General features: G+C 45.6%; 1 protein-coding gene across 2 annotated transcripts in view; it reads right to left on the reverse strand.

Moving 5' to 3' along the window:
* Window positions 1-9406: 9406 nt before the first annotated feature.
* The window catches only part of FAM189A2 (family with sequence similarity 189 member A2), a 68881-nt gene continuing 50520 nt past the window's right edge, over window positions 9407-27767 (reverse strand). For both annotated transcript variants that reach the window (XM_038769956.1, XM_038769957.1), the window contains 5 exons: window positions 22640-22769; window positions 20048-20126; window positions 17679-17831; window positions 14557-14846; window positions 9407-9976 (listed from right to left, as the gene is read on the reverse strand). In XM_038769956.1, the coding sequence (XP_038625884.1) occupies window positions 9773-9976; window positions 14557-14846; window positions 17679-17831; window positions 20048-20126; window positions 22640-22769 (856 nt within the window). In that variant the 3' untranslated portion in view covers window positions 9407-9772. The remainder of the gene's footprint in view (window positions 9977-14556; window positions 14847-17678; window positions 17832-20047; window positions 20127-22639; window positions 22770-27767) is intronic.

Genomic DNA, 27767 nt, shown 5'->3' on the forward strand with positions numbered 1-27767 from the left:
CATCGCTGAGTGTTTTACTGATCTTCATGTGGGAGACGTGAAAAGGACAAGAGTTGGTTGGGCGTTAGAGGAAGGAAGGAGGTGTGGGCCAAGAATTTTCCTTTCTCCAACATTGTGTCCCCATCTGGGACAGGGAGCCTGTGGGTGGCTCTGGTTTTATATATATATATATATATATATATATATATATATATATAAAATTACTATATATATATAGTAATTTTTAAGCACTTGATATCTGTCAAGCACTGTTCTAAGCACGGGGATAGATACAAGTTAACTAGATCAGATATAGCCCCTGCTCCACACTGATCTCACAATCTATTAACTCCCCATTTTTACAGTTGAGGAAACGGAGGCACAGAAAAGTTAAAGTGACTTATCCAAGTTAACACAGCGGGCAAGTGGCAGAGTCTGGATTAGAACCAAGGTCTCTGCCTCCTAAGTTTGTGCTTTTTCCACTAGGCCATATGGCTAACCCCGTTTTCTACTGTTGACATTTGGACATTGGACATTTCTGGAGTATTGTCAGCCTCATCCCTGCCCACTCGCCCTATATTATTTCAGTGGCAACTGCCTGTACCGTACCCCCTGACACAGACACACACATGCCCCGTTTATACAGGAGCCTCAAGGTAGCTTGTGGAACCGCAGAATAATGAGATGGGAGGGAAGCCAAGTCCCCCGAGAGGAGCTTTAATTAGCTCCAGTCCCCCCCCCGCCACCCAAAACCCCTCAAGGGCCGAGGGGGAGGTGCTGGAGCCCTCACCTCCAAGCTAACAGTTGGGTGCTGCGGCTCTGACTTGATAAGGGGACACATGCACCTAATGAGCTGGTCCCTGAAAAGGGACCCTGCCAGGAGCTGACCCAGAAGCTAACGCAGTGACAGCCAGCATTTCTATTTCTCGCTCCTCAGCTGGCCACGGAGAGACTCAGGCTGCCAGCCCTTTCCTGGGTGAGGATGTCCCTGGGGCAGAACATTGCTGCTCGGTCCCACTGAGACCCCACAGACCCTTTTCGAGACTCAAATGAGTGCTGATTGCAAGCCCAGGCCACCAAGGACTTTTTAACGGGAAGAGTTGAAGGCACTTAGCCCCAGCTCAATCTCTCACCCCGCGGAGTTCTGACAGAGCTGCCGCTGTCAGAGAAGGCGGAAGGTGGGGAAGGGTACCGATCCAGAGAAGGCAGGCTGCGGTCAATAAAACGAGAGGACTCCCTCAACCGCCTCCCGGAGCACAGAGTGGGTCTGTGGTGAGAAAGGGCTTCCTGCTGACAGTCTATAGGGTATCCAGGAAGGGGAAGAGAGGGTAGCCTGCTGTGTGCCACGAAGATGCCAGGAGTTTTAAAAGCAGCCTGCCCTATTCCCTCCAGCAGACCCCAGTGGGTGGCAGTACCCATTAAGGAGAGGAAGAATTGACAGAGGTATTAGCAGTCGAGTTAGTCGATTGCAGGAGGTAAGCCACGCACACTATAACTTTTTTAAAAAGTTTGCTGTTGGGGTTTAGCAGTGCAGCCAGAGCTCAATTATCTGCAGGAAATGAAAGTAGGATTTTAATCCATGAATAATTCCCTAATTTTCCTTCAGTCTTAATACTAACTTACAAGCCTCAAAACAATGGCCCTCTGAGGTTTCAGAAAATTGAGACCACCTGACCACATGACATTGGGAAAGGGGCCCGGGGGGGGCCAAGGTGACTGCTTTTCCATACCTCCGCCACCCCAAGCCAGGGGGGTCAGGCTCACCACCTAGCCTTTTCCTACTGGCTGGGCACGCCGTGGGCTTCAAGCTAACACTTCTCACTGCAGGGACTGACTACCAGAATCCCTACAGCTCTTTGACCAGCAGCAAGATTGCCTGTGGTCCTTCCACCTTCTTATTCTCACCCCTAATCCCTCTCCCTTCCCTAGTGCTTTCCCATCCCCCGGCCCCTCTGCCCCTATCTTCGCCCCAATCCCTTCCATTGCTGCCCCTATTTACCCTGTCCCATCCTTCCCTGCTCCCTTGGCCCCTTCCCCCTCATCCGGTCTCCCTCCTCTCTGCCTCTTTTAGACTGTGAGCCCACTGTTGGGTAGGGACTGTCTCTATATGTTGCCAACTTGTACTTCCCAAGCGCTTAGTACAGTGCTCTGCACACAGTAAGCGCTCAATAAATACGATTGATGATGCCTTCCCTCTTTCCTTCCCCCCTTTCCTTACGGCTCTCACCCCACACTTGGCTGGTAGATGGGAGTCAGTCTCCAGTCTGACTCCCATCAAGGGGGGGGGATGGCCATTAAGCAGATCAGCCTGGAGAAGCTTTCTCACAAATCCACCGCACACAGTAAGCGCTCAATAAATACCATCGATTTATCGATCCACTGGCTTTACATATGCCAGGCCTGGCCCTCTCAGTCCATCACTTGCCTGGATTTAAGTAGACAAGCGGTGACCTGGTTCACGGGAGAGGTCAGAGGCTGTCATGCAGAAGGTCTCTTTTGCCCAGCATCCACGCTATTTATAGTCTGCCCACTCCTACGGAAGAAACCAGAACCTGAACAGACTTTTTTGCTCAAACGCAGAACCCAGCCCGAGTTCTTCACCAGAAACATGATATTGCACTGCCTTTCAAAGGAGAAAAACCTTGGAAACGTGAACACCAAATTGGAAAGGCAAGGAAAGAGGCCAGGTCGGTGCGCGCCCTCTGGTGGACATAGAGAGTAATCACATTACTGCTAAAGATCACCTGGAATCAAAGACATCCTTAACCATCAGCAGGAAAACAATTGGTTTCTCTTATGCGGCAGCTAGACTATTCCCTTCTTCAAACATTTAACGCTCTTGTAAGTAGTGAAAGCATGGCAGCTCAAGAAAGAACGGTCTCAAACACACAATTTTCCGGCAATGATGCGTCCTGTAACTCTCCATGGGGGGGGGGAAGGAAAAAGTAAGACATTTAGTTTTTCACTTGGAAAAAGCAGCATTGGTTCATTTTATCCAGCCACGAAGGGAAGTCAAGAATACCATACCAAAAACGAGCAACCAAAATTATGATTCTTCCATAACCAGCAGAATCTTAAAGATAAAGTCACTTTCGATTCCCTGGGGCAGGTGAAAGCTATAATCAGTTTAGGAAGCACTGGAGATACCATTAAGTGAATAACGTGCATAGCTTAATTTTACATGAGAATTCCCAGAAGCAGCTGCTTCTGCAGAATTCTGAATTGAGAATTCTGCAGCTACTACAGGCATTTTCCTTTTCTCCAGTATCTCTGACCTCCTCTGTTTTTTGTTTTTCCTCATCGGTAATGAAGCTCTTCTTCACAGCTCCCATCTACCTGCTCATGCAGCGTTCTTTAAGCTTCATTTTTTAGGCGTGGTCTGCAAAGATGACAGAAAACATGTTTAGAAGGAACTTGTGTAAAGCATTCCAATTTGGGTGGTTCATTCATTCATTCGTATGTATTGAACACTTGCTGTGTGCAGAACACTGCACTATAAGTGCTTGGGAGAGTACAATAATAAACAGACACATTCCCTGCCCACAATGAGCTTCCATGACCCTTGTGGATACTGGACACCCCTTTGCCGATCTGGAAGTATAGCTGCACACTGCATCGCAAATGTTGCACCTATGTAATGTAATAATAATAATAATAATGGCATTTGTTAAACACTTACTATGTGCCAGTCACTGTACTCAGTGCTGGGGTGGATATGAGCAAATTCATCTTAACACAGTCCCTGTCCCACATGGGGCTCACAATCTCAATCCCCATTTTACAGATGAGGTCACTGAGGCACAAAGAAGTGAAGTGACTTGCCCAAGGTCACACAGCAGACAAGCGGCAGAGTCAGGATTGACATAATGGCTCACGTGGTGGCTTTAGTGGATTATCAGGGAAAGCCTAGAGCATTTCTCTGGGCGAACCCATTCCCGCCCACTTTAGTACAGAGCTATTACATTCCCCACCCAGTTGCATGAAGACATGGGCACCACTTCCAAGTGACCCCCGCAGCTGGATCCAAGGCATAGGGAGGCTGGATATTTGAAATAAAATCCTGGACATAAAGGAATCTGGTGCCATAGCAGTACCAGACAGGGGCAGACGAGCTGACAACTGGACTGTCCAGTATGTAGGATGTGGCTGCATATTGTATGGGCAATCTAGCCTTTCCCTGGAGAAAGGTGCACAATGCATCTAGTGGAACACTTGAAGCACCTTGTTAAAGGAACCACTTTGACAAATTACATCACTTAACCCAGGGCAGGGGCTAAATCTAGCACCTGGTGAGCATTTGCTGATCTTATGTGCTCAGGGCATGTGTATTTTTGGAAGATAAATTTCTAATATAATACTCTATATAGAATGTCATGATTGGTACCCAATCCGTGTTCCTGAGGGAGCCTGAAGCAGCTGAGGGAATGTTCCTGAAACCACTTAGCACCAGCTCAGCTTCAGAGCCTGCCCCAGCCGTCCTGATGTTGGTGTGGACAGCTGACAACGCTTCTGTATGTGTGGCCCATGTCCTGGCCCTGCTGATCTTCTTCGGGGAATTTTTCTTCTTGAATTTTTTTTTCTTCTTTTTTTTCCTGTCTCTGTGGCACAGAAAGGGAAAAAAAGGCAAGAGGAGAGAGGGGGGAATACAGAGCAAAATCAGTTATGTAAAGTCAACCAACTGCTCCTAGGGGACAGGGAATGCGTCAGTTTATGATTATATTTTACACTCCCAAGCATTTAGTACAGTGCTCTGCATACAGTAAGTGCTCAATAAATACGATTGAATGACTGAACCCAGTTCAGGAGCCAATCCCAGAATCGGCAGGGGACTATGATGTGACAGTACTCCAACCCGTGTCTGCTCCTCCATTCGACCCTGCACACCCTCTATTGTTATTAGTTTGAATCCGTAGAACACAAGCAGACACCAAACTAAATGTCTGCTTATTCTTTTATTGTATTCTTCCAAGCACTTAGTACAGTGCTCTGCACGCAGTAAGTGCTCAATAAATAGGACTGAGTGACTAAGGTCCTGTCTTGAGTTCAGAACTTGGCAATATATTTTCATCTGCAGCCACCTAATCAATCAATCAATCAATCGTATTTGGCCAAGGGGAGACATGCCACCTACTGAATGAATTACCTGTTTGGGATTCCCAACCGGTTCATTATTCAGGTGAGAAGTGCCATGGAAATGGCCCATATAAACTTCCCCGGAGTCAACATTCTTCTTAGGCTCCCCTCTCCACGCTACCTGGGGCAGTTGCCACTCAAGTCACTCTTACTGATTATAATTCTCAGTGCAGAGTATTATCATCACTTTTTATTAACTAGGGAAATGGACATAGGTTCTCCTCAGGGATGGTGAGCTACCTCAGTTGTTAAAGGGTCTTCTTCACCCAAACTCCCCAGAACAATCATGCAGTACCACCAGCTCCTTCTTCAAGAGGGAGAGGCACAAGCAAGGATATTTAGCTGCCGATGCCTAAAAAAGCTATTCCCTCATTCTCAGGGATAACTAGAAGTTTGGTTGGTGAATTATTGATGTATTATTATTGAGAGGATTTGATAAGAGCTTATGGACCAAGCACTGAGCTAAATGCTGGGGAAGAAACAAGATAACCAGACGGGACCCAGTTCTTGTCCCATATGGGGTTCACAGACTAGGAAGGAGGAAGAAGAGGTATCATATTCCAATTTTGCAAATGAGGAAGCTGAATAATAATAACAATAATAATGGTATTTGTTAAGCACTTACTATGTGCCAAGCATTGGGGGGGATACAAGGTGATCAGGTTGTCCCATGTGGGGCTCACAGTCTTAATCCCCATTTTGCAGATGAGGTAACTGAGGCACAGAGAAGTTAAGTGACTTGCCTAAAGTCACACAGCTGACAAGTGGTGGAGCCAGGATTGGAACCCATGACCTCTGACTCCTAAGCCCATACTCTTTCCACTGAGCTACACTGACATGCCCAAGATCACCCAGCAGGTAAGCCTGAATAGCTTATTGTATGAGCCCTAATTAAGACTAGTGTTAGGAGACTGTAAGCTCATTGTGGGCAGGGAATATATTTATTGTTATAGCATATTCTCCCAAGCGCTTAGTACAATGCTCTGCACGCAGCAAACACTCAATAAATATGCTTGAATGAATTATTAGGGTTAGGGCTAAGGTATCTGAGCCCCAGCCATGACCACAGTTTTAAAACAACCATATTCAGGGATCCATCAATCAACCAATTAATCCACTGCATTTATTGAACACTTCCTGAGGGCAGAGCGCTGTTGCCAACTTGTACTTCCCAAGCGCTTAGGACAGTGCTCTGCACACAGTAAGCGCTCAATAAATACAACTGAACGAATGAATGACTGTATCCTCATCACTGTGCTTGGTGCCTAGTGTACTAGGGTTAATCTGCTTTGGGCAGATTCGCTATATTCCGTACTTGGAGTCTTCATTATGCAGAGACGTTTAGAGCCCAGATGGGCAAAAAGGAAGAGATTCGACCCACACCTGGGCAGTGTCACCAGGCAAAGTGGCAGCTTGAGCAGGTGAGATGGGCTAATGGATTGAAGTTGCCCTCCACATGGGTTGGGAAAAATCTCTTGCTCAACAATTCGTGCCCAAAAAACCAAAGCTGGGAAGAACGAACCTGAGATTCGGCTGTAGAGTTGGTAGACACGTTCCTTGCCCAAAGCCACCCCTCACCCCCTCCCATCACAATTTAGGGTTTCTTTCCTCCACATCTCTACTCTATCACTAGAATCCTGCGTCAAAGATGCTCCGGAGATGGGGAATAAGATCATTTTCGCTCCGTGGGTAATAGGCTGCTTGATGGTGCATAGCGTTTATTGTTCCTGGGGAGAAATCAACGCTGTAATGGCAGATCGTGGAACACGTCCAGGTCCACAGCCTCCTCACTCTGTAATCTCTCCTTCTACATTCACTGGAAGTTATGCAGCCACTTGCTTTTGGTTCACAAACCTCTAAGCTCCCTGAGAGCTGGAATTCTGTCTACCAAATTGTACTCTCTCAAGCACTTGGTACAGTGCTCCGCACACAGGACATGCTCAGTAAATACCATTGATTGACTGATTGCCTGACAAGGCGGTATATATTCTGCAGAAATTGTCCAGCCCAGATTAAACCAGAGACCACTTCTATGATCAGAGTGAAAAGATCCTTGGTCTGTCCTCTTCTTGAGATGAACTGTCTGGGAATGACAGGTCCTGCCGACCCCGACAATGGAGAGTGAAAGCTGTGTGTTGTCATGGGCTGAGAGTTTGGTTTCTGCTGCACATTCCAACTGATAGGCTTCACAAAATCCACAAATCCCAAAACCCTTCCCCAAGCGGTGCTGGGGAGGGAGGCCAAACAGCTTTTCCAACCAACTTTTCCTACCCTTCTCTCTCCCAGAGAGGCCCACGGAAGCCAGGCAGCCTCCCTCATGGTCATTCCATTGGGGACTGAACAGCAGGGCAGGGGGAGCAGAGAAGCAACCAAGAGCAGGCTCCAGGTTACCCTGCTTCTGCCTGCACATCCCTTCCCTTGCACACAGAGAAGGAGAAGCCTTTTCTCAGGTGACACAAGCCAGGCCAGACCAAATTGAGCCAGATCTTGCGCATATTTTGCCATAGTTAGCAAGGTGTGTTTGCAAATGTACTAGCGAAAAGCACTTGTGTGGACCCACCTTCTTATCTGCATTGCAAAACAGGCACAAGCTCTTTTTACTTCACTGGGCTCATCATCACTATTTATTGAGCACCTGGAGTATTCAAATGCTCCTGATCTGAAGGGAAGTAACACGCAGGTCAAAATAGAAACAACACTCTCACTGGGAAAGAAGGTTCCAGCTAATAAAAGCTCAACCACATATGGCTTTCTCCTTCTCCCCTTCTGCCTAAGGTAATGAGAACCCGTGTCCCGGGACTGTGTCAGAACTATTTGTATTTTCCCTAATGCTTAGCATGCTGCTCAGCACAACGAAGGTGATTAACAAATGGTATAATCAATCAGAATTTGAACAGATTCCTGAAAAGAAAATGAGAAAATAGCAATAGACCTGGGGAGGGCCATCCATAAAGAAAAAAAGGTCACAGCTAATTTTAGCTCTCAGCTCATATGGTAGGGCAATTATGAGAACAATCTTGTCAGCTGCTGATAAAGTGAGCAATATTCCTGAGACGGAGGCAGTCTCCAACTGGAGCAGGGAACTGAGTGGTTACATTATGACAAATTTTCCCCTACAAGAGAAAATGTTCTCTAATGCCCCGAGATAATGGGCCAGGCAGCTAGAGGGTCAGCTACCGGAACCATCGCACTTGCTTGATTTTAGCCCATTTATATGCAGAACCTGAAGCTCCCTCTGTTAGTGGCAAATTAGCCCTCTTCATTTACTACAGATGGGATGGCCTCAGTCCTCCTAGCCAAAATCAGCCAACCACCCCCTCAGAGTGGACAACGTGTGTTAAAAGCCTGCAGGAGATGTGATGGCTAGAAGGCCTTTGATTTGGTGAGTTCACTCTGACAAATGGGATAAACCTGTAGGGATATTCCCCTTGTCCTTTCCCTTGTTCCCGCAACTAAGTGACAACTTGTATATTCAGATCTTTTACTTGAACAATATTACCCCGTGCTGACAGCATGGAGGGGAGACAGAGAAGAGTGAGGGGGAAGGGAGGAAGGAGACAGAGATGCAGTAGTGGGAGCAGGGAGGGCTGAAAAACCAATTCCACAAGAGAAGTAAACACTGAGTCTCAAAGCAAAGCATCAACGTTTCAAACAAATGTAAAATAAGATTTTACACTTAAGCTACTGACTCTTCCATAAGATTCACATATAGTCTGGATAGTTCTCTGTACACAGTAAACGCTCCATAAATACCCTTGATTGATCGAAAAAGACAACCCACACCAGGAAAACCTCAATTTTCAAAACTCTCCTATTTTTTTAGGTTGACTCCAGGAAACTTTTTTTTTTATATTTATCCCCCACAACGACTTTCGTTACATGAAACACAAACATAACACACCAACTCCAGGTGTACAAAGAAAATGCTTTTATTCTCACTTTTGCATGTGGTGTTTTCTAGTCTTGCAAGCACAAATAAACTTAATCAACATTTTCTCCTCCTATATACTTTTAATTAAAACTCAACATTTACAAGCTCTGGGGTTTCCCCAAAGAAAGTGATTTAAGAAGCACCCTAAAGAGAGACTTTAGCATTTCAGGAACAGCGGGGCTATTTAATCATCCTGCTTTTACATGCCAACTCCCATCCCGCTAAGCAGCAAGAGGCTGTCGGCAGCTATAAATAGTCTCTATACAGATCCCTTCCACTAGAGAGCCATGCTCCTCAGTGAGGACAGACACTGGGAGCATTTCTGCATAACCCCCCCACTCTCCCCCCCACCGCCAAAAAAAAAAACAACCCACCCATATCAAAGCCCCTACCACTCACCCACTCTGTGGCATCCAGAGAGAACCAAGGGGAGAATGAAGGAACTTTAAGAATAGACAAACTCTAGCTGTGTACCCCAAAGGTCAGGTCTGGAATATGTTAATTGCACCCTAATATCCTTGGTTATAAAGCCAGCAGGAAACTGGTACCAGAGAAATAAACTTACTGTAACGTCATTCTTTTCGCTTGGGTGTTTCCAAAGGTTGCTCAAGAACTACAGAAGCTCAGTACTGTACGCAAGAAACAATACTTCACTGACACCCCTCACCCCACTTTCCCCTTAACAACACCTGCTCTTCCGCAGTGCTCATTTGCCTGGTGGAGGGACACTCAGAGCACAGTTTCTCGAACCACCCCAATGAGACTGTGAGGCCTCTCGGGCTCGGTTCTTTGGGGTCTCCTTTCCACTCTCTGATTTTCTGCCGAAGTGAAAGTGCTCAGATCACCACAGCTCTCCAGGTGAAGCAGCCCGGCATGATGTCTGTACGGCGGCATCTGGGTCTGGGATGTACCTGGTCCAGCAGGAGTCATTATCTTCCCAGAAAGAGAGAGAAAGATAAAGGGGAGGGGATGGAGGGGGGAGAGGGAGTCAACCTGAGTATTCTTGCTCATTTTTTCCCATTTAAAAGCTTCTTGAGAATCAACTTGCCCTCCATAGATGAAAACAACTCAGATGGTTATTTGACCATTTTGAAGACTTCTTATCCTTGCTTATTAATATCTGTCCCACTTTTAAAAGGGAGTGGGGTCAGGTTCAGGCAGATGCAGCTCAGTTGAGAGACATGGAGGAAGCCAAGGGAGGTAAGGGGACTGAGCGTTATCTGAGACTATAGAGCTGACAGAACTTCAAAATATTATCCAGTGTTGGTACTGGAAACCCCCAACGCACATGCATGCCAGAGAAAATCAAGAGCAGACACAAACTCAGAGGACAAAACAGGAACAGAGTAACACACAAACTGGAGATTGCTTCTGTCATTTCTCTCCACTGTTTTCTGTTCCCTTTCTTTCTAATTGCATGTAAGTTGTTTTTACTCCAAGTTCCTGGCACCAATTTTTCCCTTTGACTCTGCTTAGTTTTTTACAGCGCTTTCTTGAAGTTCAAAAGGAGGGGGATTACATGTCAGTGGAAATTCAGAAATCTGAGCTTTGCAGAGGGTGAGGGTATAAAGGCAATCAATATTTTCAGCAGTTGCAAGGAAGAGCAGAGCCCCCGGCTTGATGTGAAACTGTTTCACATGTCCTCTCTCCAGGTGTCTCTGAAATGAATGATGAAAGCCTCAAGCAACGGTTTCAGAAAGATACTCCTTTAATCTGGGCTATCAATGAAATTGAACACTGGCGCAGAGTAGTCAATTTGCAATCAGCATCATTTAGAGTCCTCATGTTGCATTACATGGGCCTTCTAGAGAGGAACTGTCTCCATCTGGCAGACCAAAAACTTTCAATGATAATGGGTCATAATGAGCAGAGCTTCTGGGGCTGAGAGCCCTCTGGGAGATAACACCATAGGGCTAGAAGATTATAGCAAGGGCAGAGATGGAATTCGGTGGCCAGCAGTCTTACTGCTGCTCCTCCTCCTTTGGAAAAATCCTAGGAGCCTATAGACCACTGAACAAATAGGACAAACTCATCCAATGGGAGGAAGGCAGCCCCTCCTATGAAAAGAAGTTCTATTGCTCAAGCTGCTCTAGATTGTAAGTTCCTGGGGGACTAGGCTCGAGTCTTCCATTCCAGTTATATCGTACTTTCCCAAGTGCTTAATATAGTGCTCTGCAGACAGAAAGTGCTTACTAAATCCCATGGACTAAGTGGTTTTCACAGTATTCTCATCTGTTGCAAAGTCTCATGCACAGCACTACCCCTGCTTAGTAGTGCATGCTTAACAATTTAAAACACTGTTCCTCCTGTCACACTGAATGTATTTGTTATTATTGCTCTATTTCCACAGCCTGGACTGTGGGGCTCTGATTAACATGCAGCAGAAAGGGGAGCAGTGTTGCAAATTGGGCTGGGAGTCACGTTTATGGAGATATCTCACCACCCAACTAGGCTAAGGTGGGCCCCATTAAGAGTCCCACTTTGGCCTGGGGTGTTGGGACAAACTGCCTCAGCAGCTCTGAGGATGGTGGCGGCTGCTTTTGCTGTCACCAGAATCAGTCAATCAATCGTATTTATTGAGCGCTTACTGTGTGCAAAGCACCGTACTAAACGCTTGGGAGAGTACAGTATAGCTGAGTTAGTAGACACATTCCCTCCCCACAACAAGCTTACAGTCTAGAGAAGAGAGGAAGAGTCATCTTCAGCAGTGGCAACTAGCAGGCTGTCTTTGCTACTGTCACCATAGCTGAACTGATCCTCCTGTTTCCCTTCTCCCCTTCCTGTCTTCCCCCCTTTGCTACCTTCCTCTCTCCATTCCTCCCCTTCTTCTTCCTTTCCCCTTTGTCCCTCTCTGGGCCCCGCTTGTTTATGCTCCATGTCCATCCCATTTTGAGCACCCAAACAGCTGCTACCCGCAGTCAATTTCATCTAAAAATAATTGTAACAGTCTGCATTGATATTGCAGCTTTCCTTTGAGAGGCTCAAAATATCTGTCTGTTTGTAAAATGAAGCCAAATACAGACACCCTTCTAAGTTGACGTATGCATTTCTTCACATAGCCCTCTAACTCCCATGATGTCAATGGCCCGTTTTGCATTAAGAATGCCTAAAATTCATTCCCTTACCAGTCGAAATTATCCAGTGCCCCATCAGTAATTTATGACTAATGACTTACTAGTTTATGAGGAACATAGATGCAGAAATCTGACCTATACCGATTGTCTATCAAGCTGTTTTATTCATTCCTAAACAGTCACATCAAAATCATGGAACTTTTGAAGTTGGCAATTACTGATTGCCCCGAAAGAGATGGAGCCGGACTTAAATTTTGCTAAGGCTTCCTTGATTCCTGTTCCCTGAAGACTTTGTCTTTGTCCCTTCTGATTTACAGCTGAGTAATAAGATTCCTTCTACAGCCCAGTCCGCACCCTCCGCTCCTCTGCTGCTAACCTCCTCACCGTGCCTCGTTCTCGCCTGTCCCGCCATCGACCCCCGGCCCACGTCCTCCCCCTGGCCTGGAATGCCCTCCCTCTGCAAATCTGCCAAGCTAGCTCTCTTCCTCCCATCAAAGCCCTACTGAGAGCTCACCTCCTCCAGGAGGCCTTCCCAGACTGAGCCCCCTCCTTCCTCTCCCCCGCCTCCCCCTCTCCCCGCCTTACCTCCTTCCCCTCCCCACAGCACCTGTATATATGTTTGTACATATTTATTACTCTATTTTATTTGTACATATTTACTATTCTATTCATTTTATTTTGTTAATATGTTTTGTTTTGTTGTCTGTCTCCCCATTCTAGATTGTGAGCCCGCTGTTGGGTAGGGACCGTCTCTATATGTTGCCAACTTGTACTTCCCAAGCGCTTAGTACAGTGCTCTGCACACAGTAAGCGCTCAATAAATACGACAATGAATGAATTCACAGAAGGCCACTGGTTACAGATTCAAGTTAGAAAAGTGCTTTGAGTAACAGTGATGAGTCTTAGCAAGATGAATCTCAAGCCTCTGTCTAGAGACAACTGATTAAAGTGAAACCAGCAGTATATTTAGTACAGGCTTGGAGAAGGATTTCCTGTTGTCCCTACATTGGAAAGTGTGGCTGAGGGGGGATGGGGGGAGCCAGGGGGTAGCGGGTTGATGACTAACCTTTTCTATCACCCCCCCCAAACACAGCAGGCTTGGTCTCAGCTGAAAGGCATGAAGGGTTCTGCAGCCTGGACACTCCAATCCAAAGTGGTGTGTGTCTGCCACTATGGAAACAAAACCTAGTAGCAACAGCCTGGGCTGGGACACCGCTTGCTGGGGCCCTAGGTAAAAATAACCCCATTCCACCAGAGCTCCAACCCTGGCTGAGTTGCTGCAGCAGGGGAAGCCCCATCCACTTCAGGAGCTCAGTTTCAACAGAGCCAGGTCCAGCAAACTGCACTCAACCTAGAACAGTGCTTGGCACCTAGTAAGCGCTTAACAATTACCATCATTATTATGTCGCTCGAACTTTACCGGGCTTCAAAGGGCAAGTCTCAACTTTCATGGCAAGATTTGGGGCCACCCACCCAATTGTCACCGGGATCAAGCAGGCTTTGTTTTTAAGCCACAGTGACTAGAAAGCACCTCCTCAGTTATAGCTATATTCTGTGATGTAGACCCATGGATACGAGAGATTTTTGAAGACTTCAATAGCAACCAAAACATTTTCTCTATGTTAAGTTCAGGGACACCCTTCTCTCTGCTTTTAAAAAGCCACAGCCCACTTAACTTCTGGCAACTTTTTTTTTTGGTATTCTTTTTAATGGTATTTGTTAAGTGCTCACTATGTGCCAGATACTGTACTAAGCACTGGAATAGATGCAAGGTTGGACACAGTCCATGTCCCTTATGGGAGGTGGTTTTAATCTCCATTTTAGAGATGAGGGAACTGAGGCACAGAGAAGTTAAGTGACTTGCCTAAGGTCACACACTAGACAAATGGCGGAGCTGGGATTGGAGTTCAAGTCCTTAGACTCTTGGGCTCTTTCGGGCCCATGCTACTCCTCTTTAGGGGAAGATGTTCCGATTCCCAAATTTCTGCCAGAAGTAAGGTTTACTTAGACCATTGCAAGGAGTGAGGTAACACACTCTCTAGGTACGTTACCTTTCACCGTACATGTTTGTTAGACTGTAAACCCCTCAAGAGAACTTTTTTTTTACTTTTATTCTATGATTCTAAGCTCTGCACACAGCAGGGGCTCAAAGACTGCTGTTCCTTTCAATTGCCGTAGGTTTTCTTTGATTTTTATTCCAAATGAGCTTCTGTCCTATCTGTTCCCTTTGTACTTTCCCAATTGGCAATGTGTCTGTACTGCTCTTGCCTTTAGCCAGGTGCAGAAAATCCAGTCCACCAGAAAAGAGACCCTTTCCCCTTGTTGAGATATAGTTGTGAATTCAATCAACGAGTTGACAGGGAAACCAGTGAAAGCCAGTTAAGCCAGAAAAGAAACACAGAGGTCTCCAATTTATCCCTGACTTCGACAATAAACTACCTGTTCGAGGAAACTGGCACTTGTGATAGCTTCCTCCATGTGCTCTTCATCGGACTTTAAAACAGATTTGATGTTTTCCACCAGTTCATGTACGTCCGGGGTCATGCTGCAGGAAGACTGTTCTAAGAACCTTGCCACAAGCAGTTTAGTATCTATGTATGATTTGTAATCTACCAAAGACCGGGGTCTTGCTCGCAAAGCTCTGGTTCTCAAACCCTTTCTCAAGGTCACTGGGGCCAGTTCCAGTCTTACTTCGGTTTGTGTGGCAGCTTCACAACTTGGCACTGGTCCTATTGGCAAAGAGAGAAAATGGTTAAAATATGCTGAGGCCAAGGCCAACTTCAAGTCACAGATCTATGTGGAAGCCCAGCACAGACCACTCAAATCAGGGCAGAAATGCCACCTGAAGACACCGGATTTTCACCAGATGAAAGGGAAATAAACATCGACATCGCAAGCAGTGTCTTTCAAACTGAGACCTCAAACACTTGATCACGTTACATAAAACACAACTGTAACGTTTAGGTGGATGAAAAGGAAGGACAATCAGGAGGCAAAAGGAAAAGCGGGACAATGGAGAATGTTTTCAGGTAAGATTTGAAACTAAATCAATGAGATGCAGAGGGTGAATGTCATCTGTTCCGATGGCAAAAGACTATATGAAGGGAGAAAGCTTGAAACGTTGCTTACAGGAGATTATGAGACCATAGAGACGAGGTCTGGGAGATGAGCACAATGCTTTGTATTTTGGCAGTACCTTTACAGGCTTCCATTTTTGCTGACGCTCACATCATCTCTGGGAGGTAAGATGGCGACTTATAATTCTCATTTTATACTAGGAGGCACTAAGGCACAGGGAAGTTCTGTGTCATTCTAGAAGCCCAGGGTAACACTGGCAATAAAATCCCACTCTCTTCTCCCAGATCAGGGTTATGTTCTCTACCCCGGCTGGTCTGTTGGGATGATTTTAAGCAACAAGAGTGTGAATGGTGTCCTGGAGGATTCTGAGAGTGGCCAAAAAGACAGCATGCGTGCATGTGTGCAGGGGGGAGGCTGAGGGAATGACACACTGATTTTTCCACAGGTATGAGAAAGTGGCAAACAGCACGTGGACACCTGGGAATGCTCCGATCTCGAGAGATGGGAAAGAAAACTTTCAGGGCAGGACTCAACTTGTGGGAAGGATGATGGTGTACAGTCCACTCGTGCCTTTTGTGGGGCAAGAAGGCACATAACCTCTAACCCAGTTGAAGAGTTGATTTGTTCTCCAAGTTTCACTGTCACCCCCACCCTCTTCACCATCAGTGAGTGTTTACTGGGCCCCCCCCAGGGTGCAGAGGACACTACTCCCCACTGACTGCTCCCAACCACAAAGGCACAGAGTCTGATTAGCAACACTTGCTAGAAATACTTTAATGTGAGGATAAGGCCAAGGCCTAGGATCATTCAGCTGAATGCACCCCGGCACCTTCCGAAATGGGAGTCCAAGCAAATTAATATGTCTTCCACCCTCCTGCCGGCTGACTTTCAGCACTGTGGAAACCGGATAAGGGTCCGTAATGATCTTCTAAGGCTACGCTGTGTAGAGAACTAAGTTCCGGCTAAAACCAGCACGCTGCCAGCCCGAGTCATCAACGTGCTAGAGCAAAGGTGGAGACCCAGGTTGAAGTCAGGTCTTGGGATTCGGACAGCCCAGGCTGCTGGAGCCTGTTGGGATTGCAGAGGTGACACACTCAGTCACGGGGAGCTGGGGGAGCCCCGCTCAGTGGCAGCTGTAGAGACAAGAGGAGGTTTCTCTTAGGTACATGCTCAATGGAGGGCTGTGGCAAATAACAGATATTAGGAAAGAATCAGAGTTTGCATAGGGATGGAAATGATGGTTTGAGGACAGGAAGGGTTAATAAATTTAACAAAGCATTTCAAAGAGTTTTCTTTGAGACGGTTCTTATGAGTGTGAGACTTGTTCTATGCATTCTGTTGAAGTAACTGGCAGGCCCAAGCTCTTTAAAATACTCCACACACACACACATGCACACATATGTATTTATGTGTGTGTGTGTATATATGTATATATATTTATATATATATGCATGCATACATATTCATATTCTACACACACACACACACCCCTCGCCCAAGCCAGGACTGTGAACCCCATGTGGGACAGGAACTCTGTCAAACCTGATTTGCTTGTATCCACCCCACCTCTTAGTACATTGCCTGGCACATAGTAAGTGCTTAAGAAATCCCGCAATTATTATTATCATCTGTGAGCCCCAATGCCCACGTGGCAATGGAGTTAATGGCCCAGAAAGACCTCAGGTTGGAGTGAGACCTCATGGCGGCACTTGCCCCATCTTCCTCCTTCTTTGCTACCCCTGAGTCCCTGGACTCCTCCCACCTTTCCTTTCTCTGCAATCACTGAGAGTGCCACTGCCCAGGTAAGTGCTAGGGATGGAACTGAAGCACCATGAGGGTGGAATAATGATCCTGCCTTTCCCATCCTCCCCACACCCCCCCGCCTCACTGTCAGCCTGCACCGATCACTTGTCTGAGAGTGTAGGAAGGTAGTGAATGAGCAAGCAATGGGGGCAAGCAGCAGACTGATGGAGGGAGGGGAGGAGGGGCAGGAGGAAGGTTCTGACTAAATCTCAGCCTGCTGCTGGCTCTCATGCACACTTTTGAAAGACAGTGCCTCTGCATATCCATGTATATCAGGCCCTCTTAGAAAATCAGATGCACTCACTACACAGCCTCTGGGTTTAACAAGGCACTCGGTAGAGTGAAAATCTATTGATTGAGGGTGGGGGTGAAAGAGAACCAACAGAGTCAGATAGCCCACCCCCACCAGTTTTTCCTCAACAACATACTTGTTTCACACAGCAAGTAGGGGACTAGAAAAAGTGTGTGTGGGGGTATGCGTCTGCTTCTGCATGCTCCACATGCATACATCAGCTTCCCCTTCCATTGCTCTGGGGTCTATACACACAAGCCTTTTGACCTTCATCAAGGTAACACCTCCAATGCAAAACCAGAGCCCCGTCTCCAGCCCCTTTTCATATAGGAACGTTGAGAAAACAAATGCTGAATGCTAAAGTAATATCCCCATAAAATGACATCACCTCTAGCTGGCAAGTGATGGAGCACAGGGTCACTCTTTGATCTTACTCTCAGGGGCTGGAAGGCTCTCCGGCTTGCTGGCAGCGGTGCCGGGTTTGAATCGGGGTTCGGCGGGGCCGGGCTCTCTCGCTCACGAGCATTAGGAATGTCCCCACCTAATTCGTTACAAAAAAGTAAATTATTAGGCAGGAACATCACCACTCCATGAATCAGGAAGACAGCATTGACAAGACTAAACATGCCAGTCTGAGGGGGGACATTTCCAGCAATCTGGGCTGTGGGTTCCAAGCTTACAATTTATATCACTCAACATCCACCCTCACCCGCCATCCTCCCACAAATGTCTCTTTGAACTAGCTAGACTCCTGAAAGATCACCAAACGCTAACTCGGACAGTGTCAGCTCAGAATTCACATTGTCCCTAAACTCCCAAACGCTTTGGGAAGTATGCCAGATGTCTGGAACACTTTGCAAGCCCAGTGAATACCTAAGAGGGAGACGTAGGCAGATGTGCTTCACCAAGAGGGGTAATAAAAAATGGACAAATCCTCAACAGTCTGGGTCAAAAAACCAGTGGCAACTAAGTGATCCTGCACAATCATCCTGGAATATGGAATACCTTGGCTTTTAAGTTGAGGAAAATAAAATCAGGGTGGGAGTCTGTCCTCGGCTCTTAGGCTCTAACAAAATAAAGAATGCCATTCTATTTCATGGACACACCTCTTTTCATTTATTCCATTTCTGCTTTAGACAGAAGATGAGCAGAAGGAAAAAAAACTATTTAATAATTATGGTATTTGTTAAGCACTTACTATGTACTAAGCGCTGGGGTGGATACAGCAAATTGGGTTGGACACAGTCCCTGCCCCACATGGGGCTCGCAGTCTCAAAACCAAGTGATAATACTGAAAAATGACCACCACCTGAAATAGCTGCTGACTGATCCATTATTCATCACCAGTGAAAACCCAGTTCTGGGGAATGTCTTGCCAGACTACTTAAAACATCCCCAAAGACAATGGCTCCAGCAATATTCCTCTAAATCACAGGGCCAAACATCAACTAAGCTTAGCATCTGATCCACCCCTGGAAAACTTAATCCAGTTTATTGTAAGGCAGCATGACCTAGTTCTCAATTTCTAAACCGTTCAAGGTGGTCCCTAGGGTGAACCACATTGTGAAAGTGGGGTCTCTATTAAAAGATTCATCCTGTGATTAACAGAAGAAAATAAAGATCCACGATGGAAGTGTGATTTCCATAAGAGGCATTTGGTTGGCTTCCAAATTTGTCCAGGTGTCCTATCAGTTCTGCCAATCCTGCGGTGAAGGGATTGAACTATGATCCAACATGGCGCTGCCTCCCCCACCGGTCACATGATGTAATCTGGGAACCTGGGGGTAGCCTCATCTCCCGCTGCTGGAGGCCCCAGGGGATTTACTTTTTATCGTTTATTTTTATTTAAATGAAAAGAAAACAAATATACAGCTTCTCACAGGTGCTTTCCTGTTTTTCACGCTCCGGACTGACGACCCCTCCCGAGGACCTAGTACAGGGCCACTTTGATTTGAGCCTCTTTCATGCTTTGAGAGGAGGGAAAAGGGCCCTCCCACCCCGCCAGAGCAGCTTCTCTGTCCCCTGGTCCAGCAGTGGAAACTGTGCACAGTGCCCCACTTCACCCATGCAGCCAGGCGACAGCAGCAATAATATCAGTAACCGACTGTGAGCTCTGGCTCCCTCCCCTCCCCTCCCACAGTCCAGTGGAGGACGCAGGAACAGAAGTTCTGGGAGAGGCCACAGCTGTGGCAGCCTACATTGGGGTTCCCCCCTGCTGCTGGGGTCAGCTCTAGGTTCGCCCACACATGCTGCCCCGAAAGCTCCGCCCCCCCTTTCCTGGCCCACATCCCTACTCGAAAGATTGGACGACCTAGTGATTCAAACTATGACAAGTTCAATCATTAGCCATTAAAAACTATGTGTTCGCCATATCATCGTGGAGGATTTTGACCGAATACCATTTCGTACGGCATAATGCACCAACCCCTCATGAAACCGAAAACGGACTTTGGCTAGGGAGAGTTAAGGGATGCTGAGGAAGTTCTTTCTTAGGCTACCAAACACATACTGGATTCCACTAAGACAGTGAATTACTATCACCTTTTGCATATGCTGTTTAGAGAGCCACTGATTCAGCAGTACAAAATTTGTGAATACAGAAATGGACGAACTCAACTAATTTCACCCCTACATGAACGATTGCACAGAACTGACTCAAACAAGCTCTCATGCAGATAAACTCAAATGATGCGTTCAGTGGTTTTGCAGGCAACCTATACTTGAAACGATTAGTTAATATAATCCCGTCTTTGTTACCTTGAGGTACTTGTCTACCGACAGGTTCCAGTGGGCCAGCGACAGCTTCTGCCACCTCTGGAATTTGGAATGCAGTCCCCTACCACACAAAACGTTATAAAGAAAAAACAAGAAAACACCATACAACGATTCAGCAATCACATGTGATCTACCGTGGAGGAAAAGTGAACAGAGGTGTGGAAGATGAGACTAGCCTAATCTAGACTGTAAACTCGTCGTGGGCACGGAATGTGTCTGTTTATTGTTATAGTGTACTCTCCCAAGTGCTTGGTACAGTGCTCTGCACACAGTAAGTGCTTAATAAATACGACTGGCTGACTGACTCACCATCTGTCTTCACGGGGAGGATAGGGAAAGAGTCAAATGCTGCCAACAAGCTCCTTGGGGGCAAGGATCATGAGCCTTAAGTGGGACAGAGACTGGGTCCAACCTGATTTACTTGTCTTCATACCAGCGCTGGGCACATTGTAAGCACCTTAACAAATATTGCAATTATTATGTCTACCAACTCATCATACTGTACTCTCCCAAGAGCTCGGTACAGTGCTGTGCACAAAGTAAGCGCTCAATAAATACCACTGATTGATAGAGCAGAGGGAAAGGGCCAGGAAAAATAAGAATCATTCTGTCTCTATATGATGCAGATAATGAAGTTCCTGTCCTTCGCTGGTGACAGAAGCACACGTGTAAGATTTTGTATTTACCCCAGCACTTAGAACAGTGGTTGACACACAGTAAGCACTTAACAAATATAATACTAATTATAATAATAATGAAACTGTTCATTTTTGTTTTCTGCTTTCTTGAAAGGACCCTGAGGAATGACACTCTAATGGACAACCCCCCAAGGATTAGAAGATCTTCTACGTGAACATAAGGATGAGGCAGAGTCAGGAATTTCATGTTTTAACCTCCCTGATGTGCTTCATCATCTAACCATCTGACCCCCTGTTAAGCTCCTCTTGAAGACGGTGGCACTGCTAAGGGATGAAAGTGATCTGTCAGCGGGGCTTAAGACGGAGTCAAAGACTGGCCACAGGGGCAACAGCGGAGAAATATTCTTCCACAAAATGTTGCATCTGATGTCATTATGTCACTCTGTGTGGCTGTGCGACCGAATGCAATGACTTTGGCACACTGGGCTATGCGCACTATATGGCATGTACGCGGAGAGTGACATAATGACGCCATGGCAAATGTTGGGGCCGGCTGGCTGATTTGGCCCCGTCTCAGGTTGGTCGGATGTCTGAAGCTGGTGCTAGCTGAGACAGCCTGAGCTGCAGACGTGCTGATGTCGGGGTCATATGGCGGGGAGCGGGCGGGCGACCCACCTCAGGGGCCTGACTGTCAGACTGCAGTTCAGGCAGTCCCCGGAGCCTAAGCGGGTTGGCTGGAAGGCAGGCAGTGCTACAAAGCTGCTGAAATATTACCCTCCACCATATTCTAAAGATTCCTTGAATTTGTAGAGCGTTTTTTATTTTTCCGAAGTACTTTCGTATCCATGATCTTACTTTACTCATGACACCGTGACACTAAACATTACGTTTTCCCTTTCCAGATATGAATTCAAATAACAATTTCCACTGGAAAATTCCTCTCTGAAATAACCCCGCCTAATATCGGTTGGCTATAGAGCAAATCCTTCCTCTCATGGTGCACTGGGTTTCAGATAACCCATGTCACTAGCTGTAGTCCTACATTTAATTGACTCAAAAATAACAGAGGTGGGCTATGGTTTTTTTTTTTTTAATTAAAACAAAACAAAACAAAACAAAACAATAGTCCTGGATAGGTGAGAAGCTACTGGATTTACAGTCTTTAGGTAGGCCAGATCTAGTTGGCATGTTGATGTAATGCCACAGTCTGTCAAAATATTTTTAAATATTTAATTAAAAAAACAAACAGTCGTGGACAGGTGAAAAGCTACTGGATTTACAGTCTATATGTGGGACAGATCTAGTTGACATGCTGACGTAATGCCACAGTCTGTCAAAATATTTTTTAAAGTTCCTATCTTGTGAACCCAGATGAAAGCAGCTTTTAAAAGCCCTTCTTTCCACAGCCTGTCAGCAAAATTCAGAGAAAATATTTTCATTTCCACAAAGTTTGTTGTTATTATTATTAATAGTAATAATAATGGTATCTGTTAAGTGCTTATTATGTAGCGAGTACTGTTTTAAGCACTGGGGTGGAAACAAGTGAATCAGGTCTGACACATGGGGCTCACAGTCTAAGTAGGAGGGAGGACAAGTATTGAATCCCCATCTGACAGTCGAGGAAACTGAGGCCCAGAGAAGTTAAGTGACTTTCCCAAGGTCACACAGCAGGCAAGTGGCAGAACTGGGATTAGAACCCAGGTGCTCTAACTCCCAGGCCCGGGCTCTTTCCACTAGGCTACACCGCATTCTCCCCTTTCCTCACCAAACCCCCCAAAAACACGTCTCATCTTCCCCTTCTTGTTTACTCCCTGTCCCAGAATAAACGAGATGACATTTTCCTTCCAGTCATTGGAATGCATTGTTCTGAGTGTGCCGCAATCTTTTTACTACTATAATTCTAGCTTTCCTTATTAGATAAATTTTGCTACAGTACCTGCTCCTGGTTAATCTGGCTCACTACGGCTTCATAAGGAGGTGGTGGATCCAAGGGGCAGAATACTTCAACTCCTTTAATTCGCGCTCCGTAGATATGGGGTAGTGGAATGACATCAGAACCAACCATCCTAGGGAAAAACACAATTGCATTAGGATAGCATGGGTCATTTGGAGTGATGCTGTGGTCTACAGAGTAGAGTCCTGGACAGGAATTCAGGCTCCTAGATTAGCTGACACTGTGACTTTCAGAAAATCACTTAACCTCTTACTGCCTAACAGTCTTCCAATCCGTAAAAAAGGGACAACACAAGATGACGCGTGATGCACAAATGGGATTTTGAGAGCCCTCAGGTGATTGATGCTAGGGAAATACAAAGTACATTTCACTACTGAATGAACGTTCCTTGCCTGAGGCACTTTTCAGACAGAGAAGACTAGTGAACACTGCTAAGCAAGTTGAAAGCAAGAGAGATCAGCATGTCATGCTTTCTGATGCAACCAAAATTTTTAACCCATCTTCCCATAACGTATTTTAGGTAAACATTCATTCAATCGTATTTTTTGAGTGCTTACTGTGTGCAGAGCACTGTACTAAGCGCTTGGGAAGTACAAGTTGGCAACATATAGAGACGGTCCCTACCCAACAGTGGGCTCACAGTCTAGAAGAGTTCATGGGGTTATCTGAGGACACGGGTGGGGTCACGGAGAGTTCATGGGGTCATTTGAGGTGAAATTGGACATAAAACCGCTTTCTGAAAATTTTCCCGGTTTCATAAGTAAACAGGCTGCTACTGCTGCTTCCCCTATTTGTAATTTATTTTAATGCCTTTCTCCCCCTCTAATAATAACGATGGTATTTGTTAAGTGCTTGTTACGTGCCAAGGACTGTTCTAGGCACCAGAAAATACAAGGTAATCAGGTTGTCCCACTGGGGCTCACAGTCTTAATCCCCATTTTACAGATGAGGTAACTGAGGCACAGAGAAGTTAAGTGGCTTGCCCAAGGTCACACAGCAGACAAGTGGCAGAGCTGGGATTAGAACCCATGTCCTCTGACCCCCAAGCCCGTGCTCTTTCCACTAAGCCACTGTAAATTCCTTGAGGGCAGGGATCATGTCTACCAACTGACTGAGACTGTGAGCCCCACATGAGACAGGGACTGTGTCCAACCTCATTTGCTTGTATCCATGTTTTCCAGGAGCTCTGTGCTTGACAAATGTGATGTGCTAATGAAATAATAAAAGAAACACTTCAAATCCTGTTTTAAAAACAGAAAATACAGTGATTTGAAAAATACAAAACAAATGCTTCTTTCCTAGAAGGGTATAAAATTTCACGGCAAAAATTGTCCATTGGTAGGGAATGGAGTTTAAACTCTCTACAAATGACAGCTGCCATTTTCTATGCCTGCATCTAATTTGTGGAAATATACATCAAAAGGATTGTACAAGAGAATTACTTAACATGTACAATGAGAAGAATCAAGAAGCAGCTTGGCCTAGTGGAAAAGACAAAGGCCTGAGAATCAGGAGACCCAGGCTTTAATCCTGGTTCTGCCACTTGGCCTACTATGTGATGGGCAAATCACTTGACTTCTCTGTGCCTCAGTTTCCTCATCTGTAAAATGGGGATTAATAACCTGTTCTCCCTCCATTAGACTGGGAGCCCCATAAGGGCCAGGGATCGTGTCTGCTGCAATTGTATTTACCCCAGCACCTAGTACAGTGCTTGGCACATAGTAAGCACTTAAATACCACTATTGTCATTATGAGGAAATGCTGAGTATTTACCTATGTTCTGCTTTGGTGTCAGGAATGTTTTGGGAGAAGACAGTGTCAGATAAACAAAGAAGGGTTGGATAAGAGAACCAGGGGCAAAGATATTCATTCATTCAATTGTATATTGATATATGATATCAAATCAAAGATATCATAGTGAAGAATCAGAGGAGTCCCTAGAAGTAGTTGGAAACCTCCACGAAGATCAAAATCTGGAAAAGGAAGGGCCAGAGAGAGAGAGGGGCTACAAAGAGGGCCCCGAAACTCAGCTGTACTTAGATGAGAGATGGGTTTGAGGGTGGGGGGAACTGAAACTTAATATTTGTACTGGAATGAGAAAAGGTTGAGGTCTGCACAGACTCTAATATAACTGGAATTGCCAATATTGCAGGTAATGGAAAGGAGCACCCAGGGGCCGGTTTTACATGCTTTTGAGATTGTGTGTTGCTCCAGATTTGTAGGGTTTGCCTTCTCCCTCGTGCATACTGACAAAGCATTACTGATAGGGCCTGATGACTTTTTGCAGTTTGTTTTGCTATCTTGAGCAATTCATGATGGAAGCATTTTTAGCATTCCAGAGCAGAAGGGAAGGATCCATTTGGAAGTTGCAATTTTTACATACAAACACAAGTCCTTGTCTTACACAGTTTCCAAAAATGTTGTCCTTGTCATCTTCTGTGCCTCTTTACTTTCTATTTTTTTACAGTTCAGAGGTTGTGACTCTCAACTTAAGTCGACCATTTGGAGACAGACAAGGGGAGCTACTGTCCTCGTTAAAAGTATATTACCCCATCCCCAAATTCACCTTCTGATGCTTTTTCAGCTCTGTCACATCATTAAGTTAAAGGCAGACGAAGAGAAGTGTGAAGGAAGACTTCCTGGGGTTTGAGAATTTCAGCCTCCCGTACTGTCTTCATCTTCCCTCTGGAATCCAGCATGAAGAGGACTAGAGGAATCACTCCCACTGATTCCCTAGCAAAAGGTTCAGAGCTCAGTGCCCTCAGAGAGTTGGGCTTTGCTCTGATCAGAAAAACAGCGAGGCCTGGTGGATGGAGCATGGGCCTGGGAATCAGAATGAGCTGGGTTCTAATTCTGGCTCTGCCATTTGTCTGCTGTGTTACCCTGGGTAAGTCACTTCTCTGTGCTTCAATTACCTCATCTGTAAAATGGGGATTAAGACTGTGAGCCCCATGTGGGACACGGACCGCGTCCAACGTAATAATAATCATAATTATGGTATTTGTTAAGTGCTATGTGCCAAGAACTGTTCTAAGCACTGGGGTAGATACAAGGTAATTAGGTTGTCCCACATGGGGCTCACAGATTTAATCCCCATTTTACAGATGAGGTAACTGAGGCTCAGAGAAGTTAAGTAGCTTGCCTAAGATCACCCAGCAGACAAGTGGCAGAGTTGGGATTAGAACCCACGACCTCTGACTCCCAAGCCTGTGTTCTTTCCACTAAGCCACGCTACTTCTCCAACATGATTAGCTTGTATCTACACCAGTTCTTAGCACAGCACCTGGTACATATTAAGCACTTAACAGATACCATTAAAAAAGGCCTGAGAATATCTATCAATCAATGGTATTTATAGAGAACTTACTGTGTGTACAACACCGTACTAAGCACTTGGGAGAGTACAATATAACAGAGTTGGTAGGCACATTCCCCACCCACAAGAAGCTTACAGTCTAGAGAGAATATGTGCTTTTCCCTTTCAGCACCTAAATGACTAAGCGCAGATTACTAAAGGCTGAAGGAATATAAAGCACACTTGGGTATTTCATGTGTTCTACTGGAATCTGACTAGCCATTCTGATAAAGCATCTTGAGCAACTGACCCAAAATAATGGTTCAACCCTCCTGTTCAACATTTCTGATTTACTTAGACTCCAGACCCCTGCTCCTTGATGGCAGGGATCGTGTCTACCAACTCTGTTGCATTGTACTCTTTCAGGTGCTTAATCCAATGCTCTGTAAACAGTAAGCACTCCATAAATACTATTTATTGATTGATAGGTGTGGGGAAGAGAGAACATCTCTCTTGTGTCTCCCTTTATCATTTAAAATGCCCCCAAGCCCTGGTTATAGCAGCCCCAAAAGGGGGCACTTGGGCCAACATGGTCAATTTGGATTTTACTGAGCTACTAATAACTTCAGAAAATTGTTTATGAGAAGGGGACCCATGAGCTAAGATTTTTTTTTCTAAATCCAAATTAATCAGACATATTTTTGAAGTTCATAAATTCCCTGGGAAGGCCATCAGAAGGCAGACAGCACAAGCATGAAAACTCAGCCCGTGAATGCAAGGGCATTATTATCGCTACTAGCCTCCACCTGGACCGAGATAACTGGGAAACTGCAGTTTTGACATTCTACTGTAAAGATATTAACACAACAGCATTAAAATATTGCTCAAAATTACTCAATTGCTGGGTTTGCCAACTTGCAAGACAAGAAGATTACAGGCAGGAGATAAACTTCCAGCACCTGTCAAACTGGGCTGTTGTAAATCTGTCACCTACGTGGGTCAAATGAAAAAATATCTCCAAGAGAGCATGTGTACTGAAGTGAACAATTTACAGGTTGTGAAAGAGAGTGAATCTCATCTTGAAACCTGTAGGGTCCAGCCATATATGGCACTGAACCCAATCAACTCCTTGGCACCTGTTCTGAACCTGTCAGTTCCTTTCTAACAAGCCTTGCTTTCAAAAAATCTCCAGAAATGTCCTCAGATGGTATTTCTGTCACTTTGGGGATAAATCCTGGTTAACGCCTTCCCACTCAGCCGATCAGGGTGAGGCCAGCTCAGATTGCAGGAAAGAAAAGAAATTCACAGGACAGTGGCAGGTACTCTCTGCAGGAAATAGAGTGGTAAGTATGAAGGGGAGAAAGAAAGGTCAGGATATGACTAAATGACACACACTGTTGGAGAGAATATGGATCCCGATCTAGCATGAGTCACTTTCCCTTTTCTGCCTCTGGAGGAAATTAAATCCGCCTGTTGCTGTCAACTGCTCTGTTCCCTGCACCATACCAAACATGACAACAGATCTCTCAGTGTGACCCACCAAAATCACTCTCTTTGGAGAAAGAGCGTCTCAGCAGGAAACCACAAAAAGAGGTTCCATTTTCCTCTGGTGAAAACAGCCTTGCATCGGAATAACAACCTTCTTTGTGGGAAGGACATGGAGGGAAAAAAATTCCAAGGGAGAGTCCTAAAAATCACTGAAGGGTTGGGAAATGGTCCTAAGAGAAAAGATGAAAGGAAATGAATTTATTTAGCCCATAGAAGTGAATGCTGAGCAATGATCTGATTTGCAGTAGCGTAAATATTTGGAGGACG

The sequence above is a fragment of the Tachyglossus aculeatus genome, chromosome X4, assembly GCF_015852505.1.
Source record: "Tachyglossus aculeatus isolate mTacAcu1 chromosome X4, mTacAcu1.pri, whole genome shotgun sequence".
In the NCBI taxonomy this organism is placed as follows: domain Eukaryota; kingdom Metazoa; phylum Chordata; class Mammalia; order Monotremata; family Tachyglossidae; genus Tachyglossus; species Tachyglossus aculeatus.